At 46.0% G+C, this 16,884-nt stretch overlaps 1 protein-coding gene across 1 annotated transcript; it reads left to right on the top strand.

The window, feature by feature from the left end:
* The first annotated feature begins 1,750 nt into the window (after positions 1-1,750).
* LOC123171419 (uncharacterized methyltransferase At2g41040, chloroplastic) lies at positions 1,751-6,771 on the top strand. Its single transcript, XM_044588930.1, has 8 exons — positions 1,751-1,917; positions 3,640-3,976; positions 4,650-4,756; positions 4,850-5,072; positions 5,300-5,493; positions 5,881-5,992; positions 6,359-6,475; positions 6,570-6,771. The coding sequence occupies exons 1-8, from the start codon at positions 1,751-1,753 to the stop codon at positions 6,705-6,707; spliced, it is 1,395 nt and encodes a 464-aa protein (XP_044444865.1). The 3' UTR covers positions 6,708-6,771.
* Positions 6,772-16,884: the final 10,113 nt, after the last annotated feature.

Raw genomic sequence — 16,884 nt, forward strand, 5'->3', positions numbered from 1 at the left:
CGGGACGCGGAGGACGCCGCCTTCCGGTACCGGAACTTCAACTCGCGCCTGCCGCCCTCGCCGACACCGGCCCCCAGACGTCCCGCTACGAGTGATTGACAAAAAACTACCACTTTAAGGATTTGCGTCCCACAGAACTACCACTTTAAAAAAATGACCGAAAACTACCAAATTTTGTAATTTCGTGACTAAAAACTATCATTTTCAGATACCGGAAGGGCCGGCGCAGGCGGGCGGCGGTGGCGCGGCTCGGCAGGTGCGGCCAGTCGCCGGCGGGGCACGCGCGGGTGGCGCGGTGGCGGGCTGCGATGCAGTAGCAGCAGCACGCATCAGCAAGGAGAGCAGGGGAGCGCGGCAGCCAACGGCGGGGTGCGGGTGAGCGAGGGAGCTGCGAGAGGTTGGCGGGGCGCGCGGCGCCAGCTCAAGCGTGCGAGGCGAGCGCAGCAGTAGGCCGAGGCGGGGCGCGACGCCGGGCCCTCCCTGCTGAGCCCGGTGGACGGCGGCGGAGGTGGCGCGCAGGTGCGCACACAAGGTGTTTGGAAAAATGTCACAGAGAGAGGAGGAAGAAGGAGGAGGTTGACGCTGACAGATGGGCCCCGCTGCCATAAACACGTTTAAATTGTTTAAACTGGACATTATCTGAAAGTGATAGTTTTTAGTCACGAAATTAAAAAAATTTGGTAGTTTTCGGTCACTTTTTTTAAAACGGTAGTTCTGTGGGACGCAAACCCCTAAAGTGGTGGTTTTTTGTCAATCACTCTCTCGCTACGGTCACCATCGCCTGAACTTAATCGTACGCACAGATTTTTCTTTTTCACTTTACCATGTCAATGTCCTGGTTGTTCCCCATATATATACAGGAAGAAGAAGAAGAAGCAGTTGAACAAAGGATTGTCTCCTCTTTTCCTCTCTGAGTTTGTTCGGTGGCGTGCTAGGCGGGGCACACGCGCGATCTCCATCCATCTAGTACCTCAGTTCCGCGTGCGCTGCGCGGTTCAAACTTGAATTGAAAGGATGGGTAGAGGGAAAGGAATTATGGCTTTTACAATTTATTTTTTGGCGGCTAGGGAACTTTTTAAATCTTTATTTTGCTGATGAGTTGTACTACTCCCATAACTCTGAACGTCTGAAGCAAACCACTGCCCTTATATACATAAATATAGAAAGAAAAAGAAAAAAACACTGAAGCAACGTAATTGTTGACGACGACCATGAGTGCAGTCGGAATGAGTCGATAAAGAAGGTTAATATTTTTTAGATAGAGGCAAGAGGTTTGTCTCATTCAAAGGAGTTTAGAGTACATACGAGCGGCTCAATATCTAGCTCATCAACAGCAAAAATTATCAACCAATTACTCTTGCGGCATGATAGCGCTCATGTGCCTAGCTCCTGTGGCGACCCAAAGCTTGGCCTCATCCTTTATGTATGAGCTTTACAATGTGAAATGGAGGACGTCGATTTCTTTCAAAAGACTCTACCGTTCCTCACACTCAAGATGACCCGGGAGATAAACATGGTGAGGGTCATACGGTGAGCTGTGTTGAGCCTCGACATGTTGGTCCACTACTTGACACAACGCTCATTTGCGCATTGATCCATCGGTAAGGTCGCCAAACCGACCCATTCCTTTGGCATCCTCCACACTTGTAAAGTGAAGTGACATTTGTAGAAAAGGTGGGGTGCCATATCGTTGGCTCTCTTGCATAGCGTGCTATTAGACCATCCTCGTTGTTGTGCAACCTATTTTACAATGGCAGCTAGGGGAGTCAAGGATGCTGGACCGACCGTAGCAAATGCTTCAAATGGCGATGCCGTGAGCTGCGTGCTGTGCCCCGGCCTCCCGGGGCAGCCGGCGTTGCTGGGGTCAAAGAAGCAAGGAGCAAGGATCGATCACAATATGCCATGGTCATTTCAGAGGTGAAGAGATTGATGGGTGAGCGGGAGTGTAGAGTTACTCACATTTCTAGAGAGCAAAATAATATTAGTCATGTTCTAGCTAACTTTGGGCGATCGGAGGACCGAACTATGGTCTGGCTCCGCTCGGGCCTGCTTAACATCCCTAGTCTGTGTATGGGACGAAGTTTCAGGCTCTTGAGTAATACACTCCTTTTTACCCCCGCAAAAAAATCAAAAAAAAAAGACCAACGGTTGGTTGTGATGTGGGCCCGGTTACCCCCTTTTTCTTTTCCCAGGATGAGTCATGCGTGTGAAGGGGTTGACTTAATCTAGCGACTCTAATTGGCCCGCGTCGCTCTTCCTGGGCGACACGGACGGCGTCGCCGTTCCCCCCGCCTAACCCCCTCTCCTCCTGTCTTTCCCTCCCGCCGTCGCCGGAGGGCGCCGCCGGCGAAGCTAGTGCGGCTGACGGCGGCGGCGGGATCCCTACTTTTGGCTGTTCTTCATGGGATCTGAACGTCATAATGAGATTGATCTCGAGGACACACCGAGTTTGAATCGATCCTCAACGTGCTCATGTGAGTGTTGGTGTAGGCAGCAAATCAATCAAGCTGCATGTGTGCTTGATTGATGGCTAGCTTTCCATGCATGTGAGTTCTCATCACCGCGGCAGCGGATGGACGTGACTTTCTGCGCTGTTCGCATCCAGATCTGACGTGGTCAGAGGGGGCACAACGGCGGCCGTCGTTGCTCCTGTTGCGATGGAGTCGGCTGGATCTGGACGCACACCCATGTATCGGGTGGTGTGCCAGATTTGAACCCCACGTCCCACGGTGGTCAATCCTAGCTCCGGCTGCTCGCTCCAATGGCGATTTGTGATGCCGGCTAGCCTGTCATGGAGGTGGGGCACCTTGGATGGGATGCGGCGGCCGTCGTCGGTGTGGCTGCTACGTTGATTCAACGCCGTGCCGCCTGCGATACTCCGGCGGCGGCTGGGTAGTCTCATCCCGGTAGCGGCCTCGTTGTGGATTGTGGTGGCCACCGAAAGTTCTTTGTGAGGGTTTCTCAGTCCAGATTTGGTGGTTGACTTCAATGATGAGATGCAAACTATGGACGATGACTTGATGCAGAGGGATGGTGGTGCAGCAGCGGCGGTCACACATCGCAGTAGCTGCTGGAATCGTGAAAAAATGGTGGCGGCGACACATGTCTGATTTGATGGTGGTGCTTCTTGAGCACCTGGTTACGAGCTCCGGGGCGAAAGCCTAGGTGACCCAAGTTGTTTATGCCTGGCAATGACGATGGTTTTACATCGTGTCCTTGTTGAAGGCATTGCTCGGATATGCTCGGACTGATTTTTCAAGGTGAAAACCTAGATACTGAACTTGAGTGGTTGGATCCGGTGACGGCGGAGCGCCGCTCCCTTCTTGAAGGCGTTGCTGTTGAAGAACCTCGTCATTCGTGTGGTGTCATAAAATGGTTGGTGCAGATATGATCATTGATGTAGTTTGCCGATTGTGGATCTGATCGCTCTATTTTTTTTTCTTCTCGCCTACATATAGCTTTGGTCTTATATAACTTTGCTATTTTGTGGTGTGTTTTTGTATGCGTGCGTTAGTGTTGGCTGTGTGCATCCTAGCAATGCAGAGGCCGGGTGTGCTCATTATGTTTGTATCCTCTTGATGCTTTATTTTGAGTCAATAAAATTCACCTTTGTCGGAAAAAAAATTGGCCGAATCCAAGGGCTCGGGAGGTGACCGATCTGGAATCTAGCCGGTCGACCGAGGCCGAGTGCTGCCCATCTAAAAAAGAAAATCCGGACCCAACGGGCAAGGCGCGAACGGACGGGGCTGGCGCCACGCCTGGGCCCACCACCACCACACCCTCTCCTCTGCCCGAGCTTGCCAAAGAGCATTTCTTCCCTTCCCATGGAGCTCGCAGTGAGAGCCGCGGCGGCTTCCTGCTCCTCCTCCCCGTCGCTCCATCCCCCGCGCGTCCCCTGCCGCCTTGGCTGCAGCCCAGGCCTGCCGCTGCGGCTCGCCGGGTGGCCGTCGCCGCGGCGGCCATCGCCCTCGACCCGGTACGTACCTACCTACGCCACTAGCTGATTCTCATCTCAGGGAAGGCAAGGGAACGCGTTCTGTGCGTGCTAGAAAAAGAGGGGAACGATTGTCGCACACCAAATGTTTGGTGTTATGCCTAGGCGGGGCTTTGGCAGGAACCAAGCTTTGTATTTAGTAGAGTAATCAATCGACTTGAGCTAGGCGTAAGTTTAGCAGAGTTTTTCAGTTTGGGGAGGTGACATGTGTTGTCATGGCGTGCACTGCTGGTATTTGGCAACGACAGGAGAGACTAAACCTCGCGTGGTAGATTAGCGACTGAGCTAAATGGTCATATACCTGCTGATATCTGGATTTCTGTTGCCTTACATGTATAGGATGCTTCGTCTCTGCAATCTAGCTTGTACTCTCTCCGTAAAGAAATATAAGAGTGTTTAGATCACTAAAGTAGTGATCTAAACACTCTTATATTTCTTTACAGAGGGAGCACTCTTTAATAGTACTAGAGAGATAATCTTGCTAACAGCGGTCATGTATGGTTCAGAAATAAGCAGCCTGTTTAATACAGTAGCATAGCTTACAGTCGCGTTAAGGGCAAGCAAAGGTGAATGTTTTACATACAAGGTATTTGATGTTATGCCAAGGTAGGACTTTAATCATACCATGTGAAACTGACGATCACTACGCAAACAGTTTCAGGAGATCAAAACCGAGCAGGATGATGCTTCAAAAACTGAGGTCTTTGCGTGCCCTGTTTGCTATGAACCGCTGATAAGGAAAGGGCCGCCAGGCATGAACCTGTACGTTTAAAGCCCATGAATTATCTTCATCTCGCATGCATATCTGTTGGCTGGATTAGGATTTATGTTGTTTGGCTTCTACACATGTCCCAGGCCGGCGATATATAGGTCCGGATTCAAGTGTTCAAAATGCAACAGGTCATTCACCAGCAAAGATGTCTTCTTGGATCTCACTGTCACCTCAGGAATGAAAGAATACAGTGAACTGAAACCTGCTAGAACCGAGCTGTTCAGGAGCCCACTCGTCTCCTTTCTTTACGAGAGGGGGTGGCGTCAAAACTTCAATCGCAGTGGCTTTCCTGGCCGCGATGAAGAGGTACGTTTCTGGGCTGCCTCACTCTTCCATTCCATAGCCTTAAGCTGCTACTGCTCATTAAATTCTACTTCTTACATACATGGCCTGTAAATCCATACATTTGTCGCAGGTAAGATTTGGTGCTTCATGTTTTGGTGTTGCAACAAAAAATGATCACCACTCTTTCTTGTCAAGATAATATTCATGTTTTTATGCATATAATTCTGATGTACCGTTGGCTTCATCAGTTCCAAATGGCGCAAGACTATTTCCAACCAGTCGCTGGTGGTATACTCGTTGATGTCAGCTGCGGCAGTGGCTTGTTTTCAAGGAAGTTTGCAAGCTCTGGGGCATACTCATCTGTGATTGCTTTGGACTTTTCTGAGAATATGCTCCGCCAATGCTATGACTACATCAAACAAGAAGAAACCCCTATGAACACGTGAGCTTTCCTTTGTGTTTACTTTTAGCTTTCCCTGTAGGAGTTAAAAATATGTCTTGCAACATCCAACTCTAACAAACTTTCATTTAGACAACTTGGGCATCACTAAATTGTTTGTGGAAGCTAGTGGTTTGTTTTATTTCACTACCAAGAAACCTTATGATCTCTGTTCAAAACATACTCCCTCCGTTCCGAATTACTTGTCGCAGGTATGGATGTATCTAGATGTATTTTAGTTCTAGATACATCCATTTCTGCGACGAGTAATTTGGAATGGAGGGAGTACCTTTTTGTTTGAAGTACAGTACAGTAATCATGAACATTCATCAGCTGTATTCCCTGATGCTTCGAGCAAATACTTACTGTTCTCTTCTATTGGTTCTGCAGGAACCTTGCACTTGTAAGGGCTGATATTTCGAGGCTCCCATTTGCTTCATGTTCAATTGATGCCATCCATGCTGGAGCCGCTATCCACTGTTGGCCATCCCCTTCAAATGCGGTATAGTACCTGTCTCATTTGCACTTTTTGATTCAATATTGTACATGGTTCATAACTTCATATAGTAAAACTGGTGTCTTTAAAATTGCGATTTTATTCGTCCAGTCCACTGAACAATTAGCCGATCCATACAGTTTAAACCAGTTTTGGCATTATATGAGAAATACCGTTCCGTATTTCTGTGAATTATTGACCGCTCAATGAATTTTTAAAGTCAACCACAATAGTTTAGTGCTTAGTTAGTATGCTTTGGATAGCTTTGCACTGGAACAAGACGTTGTGCGATGACCTCTGTACCTCTATCTTTTTGTCATATGAACTTATTCATCACCATGACATCTCCTCCTGCTGCTGTTTGAAAACCAGATAGCTGAAATCAGCCGTGTGCTGAAGCCCGGCGGGGTATTTGTAGCGACAACCTTCTTATCCACCCCCACGAACAGCGGCCCGTTCTCTATCGACGCACTAAGGCCACTGAGACAGGTAAAAGAAGTCGCCGATAGTCTAGCATTGCTACTTATTTTCTGCGTGGCAGAGGTTACCAAGCCTGATGCACCTTCTCTGCTATGTGCTGCAGATTGTTGGGCCAGTGAACAGCAGCTACAACTTCTTCACCGAAGGGGAGCTGGAAGACCTGTGCAGATCCTGTGGTCTGGTCAACTACAGCAGCAAGGTTCAGAGGTCATTCATCATGTTCTCCGGGCAAAAGCCATAGCTGAGTATCACATCCAGACTTTCTTTGTATAGCCAGCCACTGTGTATATATAGTTGTGCTTTTTTATGGGTATATATATAGCCGTTATGGTTAAATCAGGTGGTGAAAATGTAACTTAAACACACATTAGGCCGTAACCAAAATGCACGGTCTCTGACTCTAGGGAATCCAGTCATGGAAGTTCATGAAAAAATCAGTCGCGTCGTACTATCACTTAATATGTGATATGCCAGTATTTCACTCCAGTGGGTTATGTACAATGCTCTGACGAGATGTTAATTCTGGTGAAATTCATGCATGCCTGTTCAAGTACTCCACCCCCACTCTGGTGAACAATAGTAGCATTTCTTCAGGTTCAGGCATTGAGCAAAAGTTTTACACCTGAACAATTGTGTTGTTTCTGCACCATAAATAAAATTTTAAAGTAGCTGCTGAACTATAAACCTTTTATGGTATCCATTTCTAATTAAGCTCGATAAGACCTGAACGTCTATTAAAATCTTCAAGGGTACAAACTGAATTCCATTCTAGAGAAGATCAAGAGGGAGGTATCCTGGCTCCAATTTTTACAGAATGGATGAAACCCAAGAGAGTATCGGTGCAAACAATCAGACCGGCTGAGTGAGTGACAGGATATGATCCACAACAAACCACACCATACAGCAGCAAGAAAGAAACTATCCTAGCTACTACTCAGCCTGCTGGCTGGCCGCAAGGTACAAGCAGCCATTCCGGCACCTCACGGTCGCTCAAGGTACAATCAGAGTGGTGAAGAAACCTGCTGCTTGGCAGCGGCACCAAGGTTCTTCAGGTCGAGGCGTGTCACAGGTGCTCGATTCGAGCTATCAACTGCATTATTCCTCGAGCGGAGTGAGTGAGACTGCTTGAAGCAGTGTGTGTAAAATTACAGCACACTGTGCCATGGTGTTAAATGAAAGGTCAAGCTAATTACAGCACTGTAGCAAAACCGGCAAGCCAACAGGTCGGAGGAGCGAGCGATGTTCCCATTCACAGGGCAGTTAGGCAGGAGATAGAAACTGCTCCATCCAGATGGTTCAATCTACTCTCTATTCTCGACACACTTAATATGACAGCCTATGCCTCGCAGTTCTTGAAAAACAACAGAACTATTGTTGCTGGGCCATTGCTACACCAGAAGTACCATATGCCGTTTCTTGTAGCATTCGCGAGTGCAGCTTCATTTCCGAGGGTAATCAGCTGCTAGCCTCTTGATCTTTTTAACACAATCCCCATCTAGATGAGGTGATATCCTTCTTTTCACATTTCCCTGTAATTCAAGAAAGGTAAGAGATGAAAAATCAGTGGTGCTCCATGATGAGTTTGATAAAGTTATGATATAAAATCTTATTATTTTTAGATGTGGGCCCGACCGTGAAGGCTTTCACTAGGTTTCTCCACTTATCCTGAAAGATTAAACACATAAAAATTAACATCTTTTACGATAAAATATATGTAGATAAATAAAAGATGAACTGAGAAAAAAAAGTGAAATACAACAAAACAATGAGCAGAGAGAGGATGTAATGCATATGCTTTACTGCAATTAATCACCAATTAACTATACCTTAAGATGCTCTGCCGTTCGAACTGATATTGGAAACCTTTCGTTCTTCAACTTAGCCCATTGGCTAGCCCCATATGCAGATATACCATCCACTAGTTCTTTCACCTCTTCAGATGTCCAATGGTTATTGTTTCTTCTGCGCCCACATTTTTGGCATGGTTCCATGTTTATCGACCATGTTCCTCTCTCACGTGCACTTCTCACACGACTTCCATGCCTCCAACCACCTTTTGGTACGTAATCTGAAGCACATAGCATATGTGTTTAACTACTTGAGATAATGATAAATGGTACATTGCAACAAACGAAGCCTTCATAATTCATACCTAGTAGATCGCATGCCCCCTCCACCGGCGGTGTGGCGGTGGCCGCAAGCCTCCTACTTCTTTGCTGACAAGGCGGCGGGTACATGGCTCCTCCTCCCTCTCTCGTCTCCTCCTCTTCTCCTCCTCCACCGTTGAGAGTCGTGGTGACAGGGAACTCCTCTTTCTCAGGCAACGCCTCCGGTGGAGCGGGCATAGGTGTTTGTATTTTCATGCCATGATCACTAGTTGGTGAACAAATGTTACATTCAATCTGCAACGATGAAACATATTTTCAATGCCATTTGCCACATTCATTTGTTTTGCAAGTTTGTAGTTTTGGATGTGCAAAAATCTTGCCTCATGAGTTAAATCCGCCTCCTTTATATACGTAGGAATGAATGCACCTGCAAGGAATCATACATTATTTGGTTTCAAAGTCAAACCATGGATAAATTGCTTGCTTGTGTAACAAAGTTTGGAATATACCGCAACAATTAAGCATCGTACCTTTCAGCCATCTATCCAAATCATGGGGTCCTTCTAAGAGTGCTTGAAAGTCCATGGTGCCATAATCCACATATGTTGACTGAATTTTAATCTCCGCCTGTCATCAAGAACAATGAAATATATGTTGTTATTATGTCGGGATTTTGACGAGCCTGTTGCGAACTCTATATCCAAGTCAGATTTGATGAGAGTGGGGATCGTCTATGAACTATGCTTGCTGACATATATTACATCAAGTTAAAATGAAGGTTGAATAAACCATGGAGTATGCTTCAATACTTTTTATTGACCATTTTGGTTGTGCTTATAATCCTCTTTCAGATAACTTACAACTTTTTAGTTTAGACATATAGGCCGGCTCCACTTTTATATTGAAATAAAACAAAGCATCCAACTAGTCATCCAACTACTCATCGTCTCTAACATAGATATGTGATCTGATCAACAAAGTGAATACCCGTTGGCTTGGAAGAGGATTGGCCAAGATGGGCGCCCAAATGTCAAGTTGTTCCATTGTGTCAGTGAGCAGCTACCACACTTCACTTGTCCAATATAGGAAACTGAAATAATGGCTAGAGTTAATGTGTTTATTTAATACTACATACTGTAAATCGATTGGTGAAAAAAAATACTTGGTCCATCAAGTAATGTATATTGTACATGCATGAATGATAAATCCAGATATATATACTTCATGTGTATATTTAATTGTTTATACTTACTTGTTTTTCTATATCGCTGACCAAAAATAATAATAGATGCATGTGTATGCACTGCACAGTCAACCATCTCGCCTAGCACGATGGTACACTGCAATGCAAACTATATTACTCCCTCCATTTCAAATAAGTGTCTCAACTTTAATACAACTTTACGTTAAAGTTAGTACAAAGTTAAGACACTTATTTTGGGACAGAGGAGTAATTTTTTTTTGACAGCATGCAAACTATTCTGTACTATTCTACTTTTCTCATTCGGGTGTTTTTTATTGCCATGGAGCATTGGATATTAATCGCAGATATTTTCATGCATATTTTGATTTTGGATTGTAAAAAGATTGACCTCCTCTTAGTTGCTCATCACGCTCCGCCACTGCATGCATGTATCCGTGCAACAAATTAACTGCCAAGCTAATTAAGCTTACATAAAATCCTATCCAGCTAGCTAGCAATCAGATCAACTAGTACAAAAGGTAAATGAAGAAGTTCCTCTCTGATCTGCAGCTAGTACGTACTCTGTATAAAGTATTCCCTCGGTCTGAAAAAACATATCCCAAGCTTGTTCGTCAAATGAATGTATCTAGCATTAATTTGGTGCTAAATATATTAATTTAAGAGACAAGCTTTTTCAGACGAAGGAAGTACTAATTAAGTCTGGACTGGACAGAGGCCGGATGAATAACGTACCTGTGTGCAACCGCGCTCGCGCAGCCGTGCCGGCGGCTGTCTCCGCGCGACGGATGTCGGACTAGTATGCCGCCGTCCGTCGAAGGTCGTAGTTGCAGACGACCGGAGCAGAGCCGGCCGGCGGCCTCTGCTTGGAGACACGCGCGCGGCCACGGACCTCGTTCCTCGACTCTGCTCTCCTGGTGAGAGAGTGGCGGGCCGAGCGGTGGCGGCGTCTATATGCATTGCCAACCTAGCAACTTCCGGGAAGCTGCCCGGGTCCCGATTAACTCACACTAAGCTCGATCGTTTCTAGCCTTATTACCTGCATGGATAAATGACATGATGCGATGTGAGCTTGGACTCGCAGCTTCCTCCTCTCCGAATATGAACCGGCTATGGCGCAGTCCACTGTTCATTTCTAGCACCAGGTACTCTAGCTACGCGCCATTGATGCGGGTACAGGCCGGTCACAGGCTCACAGCCATGGCATATAGTCAACTGCGCCCGTCAGGCCTGTAGTCATGATGGACCGTCCTTCTTTTCACTAGTTTGTGCTAACGACTAGCGCAGGCTCATCGCTGTGCCTTTGGCTTAAAATGGTTACTGGCAAGCTTCACAACAATGCATACAACCTTCGTAGCTGGGCACACACTCGTAGCTGGGCCTTTAGCTTAAAATGAGTATGCCCATCTATTATTTATGCTTCTATTTGCTATCCCAAGGAACCTAACCCATGTGATGTGAAGCAGACGCAAGGCTAGCTTAGTCATGCCCACTGACTTGCATCGAAATTAAACTGGGCGGCAGTGTTCTAGAATTCGTTTCAACTTTTGGCCCGTGTGGTAGATAGAGAATTTACTGCAAGAGTGCAAGAGTAATATTTGTCAGGCTTCGGCGCGAAGTAGAAAGACGGGTGCAGATATGGGTCACATGACATAATCACAAAGAAATTCTTAGTAGTCGGGCATGCTACTGTTCCCAACGGGCAAATAAATACAGATTCCATTTTCCAAATTTTAAAGAATATGGTTGGAGGTTACAGACTGCATTATTACATGTTGTAGTTGTATCTCGTCAAATTCATCTAAGCCAAAATCGTTGGAGTGTTTCTCATCAAAAGATTGGGATACCCATAGTGCTAGACCCTTCCCCGAGGTTTGGTGGGTGGGTGGGGTATAGTTCTAGGTGAAAGCTTGAGTTTATCCAAGGGGGTGGGAGTTGGGGAAGGAGGTTGATGCTGGCAAAGTTGGCGCCCAGGTGGGTCATTTCCCTCCTTGGAACCTTACAGGCGTTTTCAAATTACTCGCTCACTTCTCACTCTGGATCACGGTCAAGTTTAGTAGTGGAGGTTAGCTTTCGGGTCGACGTCGGTATTGGAGCTTCTCAGCAAGCTGCACTGTGGATCACGGTATGTTTAGTAGTGGAGGTCAGCTTTTGGGTCGATGTCTGTGTTGGAGCTTCTCAACAAGCTGCACTGTTAGGTTGCCAGTGTTGCGCTTTTCCCCTTTTCATTGGAGGGGTTTTTCACGTTAACATTTTGTGTTCTCTGTGTTGATTTAATCTTCTTCGTTTTCTTGCCTATTGTATCTTTAACACTCTGCACCACTATGATGCACACAACCTTCTTTTATTATAGTTGATCTAAGGCAGCAAGTCCAATGACATCAACAAATAGAGTACAAAACATAGACAATCACAATCGAACCATTACTAGATATGAAATTAACACCTATGACTAAATCGACTTCTTCCGCAACAACGCTTCCAATAAAGAATAAATGCCCTTGTGTCGCCGTCGCCGCGTCTGGTCGGAGATGGTTTGGACAAGGATTTTCATCCTGGTTGCCGAGACCAACCAATGGAGACCAACACAACAACAAAAAGACAACACCTTCAACATGGTAATGCCTTCAGCAAGGAGACGGCACCTTCGATAGCAAGAAGTACATCGACGCTGAGCCCGACCAGTAAAGGCCAGGGCAAGGGTATTCACCCGGACATGAAGCGGTGCTTCCGTCACTATCTTGATACTGGATCTTCCAATAGTTGCACCAGCTAGTACTCCACGCCGGGCCAGAAAAGGGCTAGCGTATTGGTGGGACGTCTTCCCACCTTTGAACATCTCCACGACCATGGGGAGGTCGTCCATGTCATGGCGGGGATGCGGCCGCTACCACTCCGCACTACCGCGCATCGACGTGCATCATCCACCACGCCGCTGCCATGGTGCTAGATGGTGAGGGGGAGTCGTCGGTGTGTGACCATGCGTCGCCTGAAAGCCTCCTTTCAGGATGAAAGCCTACACGGGTCTAGATCTTGCCTGGCGACGCTTGGAAAATCCTTTTGCACCATCAGCGAGCATCCACATCGCCCCATACAACCGCCCCTGATGCGCCGCTGTGCTTGTAGCTGTGCTGCTGCCCCTGGTCCTGCGATCCTTGACCTCCTTGTTGTGGTCGTCGAGGGCCACTACCCTTGCAGTAAAGACCAGCGGAGGCCGCTGCCACCGCCGTCCTGTCTTGCTATCAATGGATCTGAACACCGCTGCCAGTGTCAGTGTCAGTACGTCCAATGGAGGCCGCAGCCGCCATGAATCCCATCCATTCCATCGCGTGTGCCTCCTCGCCCGTCGGCCACCACCGTTGTGCATGATAGGATAGCTGGGCCACGGCGCGGCAAGCGACATACATTCGATGGAAACTAAACTTTCTTTCTAGCCTTATTACCTGCATGGATAAATGACATGATGCGATGTGAACTTGATGCTGCAACTTCCACGAAGTTTCCTCCTCCCAAAATATGAACCGGCATGGCGCAGTCCACTGTTCATTTATAGCACTACTCGAGCTACGGTGCCATTGATGAGGGTACAGGTCACAGCCATGGCCGATCTGGTGGTATGACTGGCCTCCACTGTCCACCACCAATTGTGCCGATCAGGCGTGTAGTGATGATGGACCGTCTTTTTCACTAGGTTGTGCAAACGTGTGCAGGCTCATCGCTGTGCCTTTGGCTTAAAATGGGTTAGTGGGAAGCTTCACAGTAATGTGCATTATAGGGACGTGGCTAATCTGCTCCCGAGCTCATTTGAGCTCGGGATGAACAGTAAAATCGAAAAAAAATGAAAAACATTTCGAAAAAATCTGAATTTTTTTGGGTGCAAACATTGACAAAAGTTCTCAATGCTCACAAAATTTCATCACAAAAAAACATTCGTGGTAGTCACAGAAAAAAAACAAAATTGGTGCTTCAAAAATGTTATTTCCAAAAGCATTTTGGAGTACTGATTTTGTTTTTTTTTGCCATGACTTGTACGAATGTGATTTCGAGCTGAAATTTTGCAAACCCTTAGAACATTTGTTAAAGTTTACCCTAAAAAAATTTAGATTTTTTTGAACATTTTTCAAAAGTTTTTCGAGTTTACTGTTCACCCGAGCTCATTTGAGCTCGGGTGACTTTTCGGCATTATAGTCGACAGACTCGTGGCTGGGCCTTTAGCTTAAAATGTACTAGATGACCCGTTGCGCCCATGGCACAAAGGCCGAGAGCAAGTCAATTATTGAAAGAGTATGCATCAAAATATGTAGACACAGAAGGAAACATATGAAAATAAGTACGGATTGATGATAGTCATACGGACAGGATTGTCATAATTATTTTACATAAGATCGAAAATGATGCCAGATATAAAAGAAGTCTGGATAGGTACTTATAGTAATACCAAGCACTAGTAGAAAAAGGGCCATTTGTCCCGGTTCGTAAGTGCCATTTGTCCCGGTTGCTGAACCAGGACTAAAGTGTCGTTACTAATGCCCTAGGCCTTTAGTCCCGGTTCTTACATGAACCGGGCAGATGGGCCTCCACGTGGCCCGTGCGGCGAGCCCAGGCAGGAGGCCCTTTGGTCCCGGTTGGTGGCAACCGGGACCAATAGGCGTCCACGCGTCAGCAGCTGGCAGGAGCTGAGATTTTTGTTTTTTGTTTTTGAAGGGGGTGGTTTAGGGGTTTTGGTGGGTTAATTTAGGTGTTTCATATATTGTGTTATCTAGCTAATTAATAGAGAGAAGTGTCCTCTCTTATCTCCGTGCTTGGTCGACGTACGCTACGTATTATACATATAGAGAGGACTCGACACGCTAGCTAGTAAGCAAATGAAGGAAATAGAAGATCGTCACGAACATATGCATACAGAGAGAAGTGATATCGACCACCTCTCCTTCTCCGAGAGATTAGTCGAACAACAAGTTCTTGTATATCTATCCGACACTACTGGCTACATATATACAATATAATTACCTCTTACAATATAATCTCCTAGTTATATATGAAGTCAAGGTCCACATGGTATTCTCCGTCTTTAGCGATCACGTGGTCAAGAAAGAATGCCGCCAATTCCTCTTGAATTGCTCGCATACGATTTGGTGGTAGGAGTTCATTCCGCATCCGAAACATCTAATTTGAAGAAGGGGGTCAATATATATATATATATATATATATATATATATATATATATATATATATGAATAAATGAAACTCAACACAAATGATGGTAATAAAATAAAATTGTGAATATTATTATTTACACACTTCATATTGTTTGTCAGAGTAGCCCCGCTCACAGGTCGTGTGGCGGATGGACTCGCAAACGTAGTATCCACAGTAATTATTCCCGACTTCCTGCCACAACCACTTTACAAAAAATAGAGGTCAATCAAACTGATAAGCAAGCATGCTATAAATGGTATTGATGAAACTAGCACTTGAATCACTAGGAGATGCGCGGAACATGCTAGTAGTACTTACTTTCGGGTGTCTAAATTGCAGCTTCTTCGGCAGTCCCGGAGCTTTTGAGGTGAATTTTGTCCAAACCCTGCCAGATAAAGAAAACAATTACTTGATATTAGGAAATGAACAAAGTTGCCGATATGGTGCGATAATGATCGATTTAACTTACTTCTCGAGCATTTCAGTCATGTCCGCATACTCCTTAGGATCTTTTCGTCTCGAGTATAAGACGGTTACTAGTCCCTGCTCAAGCTTAATCTCTAGGAGAATATAGTGGAACCTGCGCACGCATGCATAACTCATCAATTACATTACTATAACCTGGACTAATAAGAGAAACCAAATATGCACAAGACAGTAACACTCACTTGAAGTTGTAAGGAAAGAGTATTATATCTTTGTTTTCATCTATTACCAACGATCGTAGCAAGTTGGCCTTGGTCTCTCTGGCCTTAAATTCAACCTCATATGCATCTATGAGATTTGTGTTAATGAACCCAATATCACCAATTTATCTTTTCTTTAATTCGGCGATCTTCAATTTGCATAATATAGTGAGGATAATTATAAATACATGCAATAAAAGAGCTGACCTATATATAGAGACTTAATGACAAAAGTAGTACTTACAGACAGTAGCAAGTGACCGTTAATTTATCGGGACCCGTTGATTGAAAAACTGGAAGAACTCCTCAAATGGAACATTCAACAGTTCAATTCCAACGAGGTCATGCTCCTCTTTAACTCTCAGCGTCAAAATATTCATCCCCCCAGACTCTCTGCAGGTTTTCATGTACCAATCATGGAATCTTCGCATCATCGTTGTTAGAGATCTTTCATCTTTGACGAGAGGCTTCCCGTACTCGTATCTGTGTTCGTCCACCTCCAAGAAATCATAATGTACATCATCGGGAAGGTAATCTCCAAGATTGGTATAACCGGGCATCATCCTCAGATCATTAGCGACGATATCGCTAGACACCTTGAGTGGGGGGCACGATTGGTTCGCTTGTTCGCCGAGCTGGGCAATTATTTTCACGGCTCGTCGTTCTGCTAACCTTTGATCACTGATAGTACTTCCTGACCGCGTCACTTCGTGAAATGACTTTTTAATAATGCGGTCATAGTTGGCTTTCGGCGGAGACTTTGGTGGTTTCTTCAGGGCATCCACAGAGCACTTCGCTTTCACCGGATCTATCTTCTCCTCCAGAGGTGGATGTTTCTTTGCTTTCACCCCTTCAAAGAATTTCGTCACTTTGGCTCGCACGATATTCGTGTTTTCCTCCACGGTCCTCTCGTATGGTAACTTTGGCGGAGTCTTCAGAGAAGGACCGAATCTGTATCGCCTCCTACCTCTAGCTGTACTGCTAGACGCCGGAGCAGACGGAGCGGCTGCGGCTGTCTTCAGAGACGGAGCGGTTTGGGGTGGCCTCGACAACGCTTCAAGGGGTATGGGGTGGCCTCGACGACAACGCTCTTTTAACTTGGTAAATTTGGGTGGCCTCGAGAGAGTTTGTCGGGTAGGGGCGCGGCGGGAGGGGGTAGGAGACGGACATCATTTTTTTTCTAGGGTTTGGGTGTCCTCGAGAGATTTGGTCGAGCGAGAGGGC

Source organism: Triticum aestivum, chromosome 7D, assembly GCF_018294505.1.
Source record: "Triticum aestivum cultivar Chinese Spring chromosome 7D, IWGSC CS RefSeq v2.1, whole genome shotgun sequence".
Lineage (NCBI taxonomy): Eukaryota > Viridiplantae > Streptophyta > Magnoliopsida > Poales > Poaceae > Triticum > Triticum aestivum.

What these genes read in the sequence shown, in the direction of transcription:
- LOC123171419 (XM_044588930.1), top strand. Translation starts at nt 1,751, where the DNA reads ATGGCAGCTAGGGGAGTCAAGGATGCTGGACCGACCGTAGCAAATGCT. An exon ending in CGGCCATCGCCCTCGACCCG is followed by an intron (nt 3,977 to 4,649) that starts GTACGTACCTAC and finishes CTACGCAAACAG; the next exon opens with TTTCAGGAGATCAAAACCGA. An exon ending in TTCCTGGCCGCGATGAAGAG is followed by an intron (nt 5,073 to 5,299) that starts GTACGTTTCTGG and finishes TGGCTTCATCAG; the next exon opens with TTCCAAATGGCGCAAGACTA.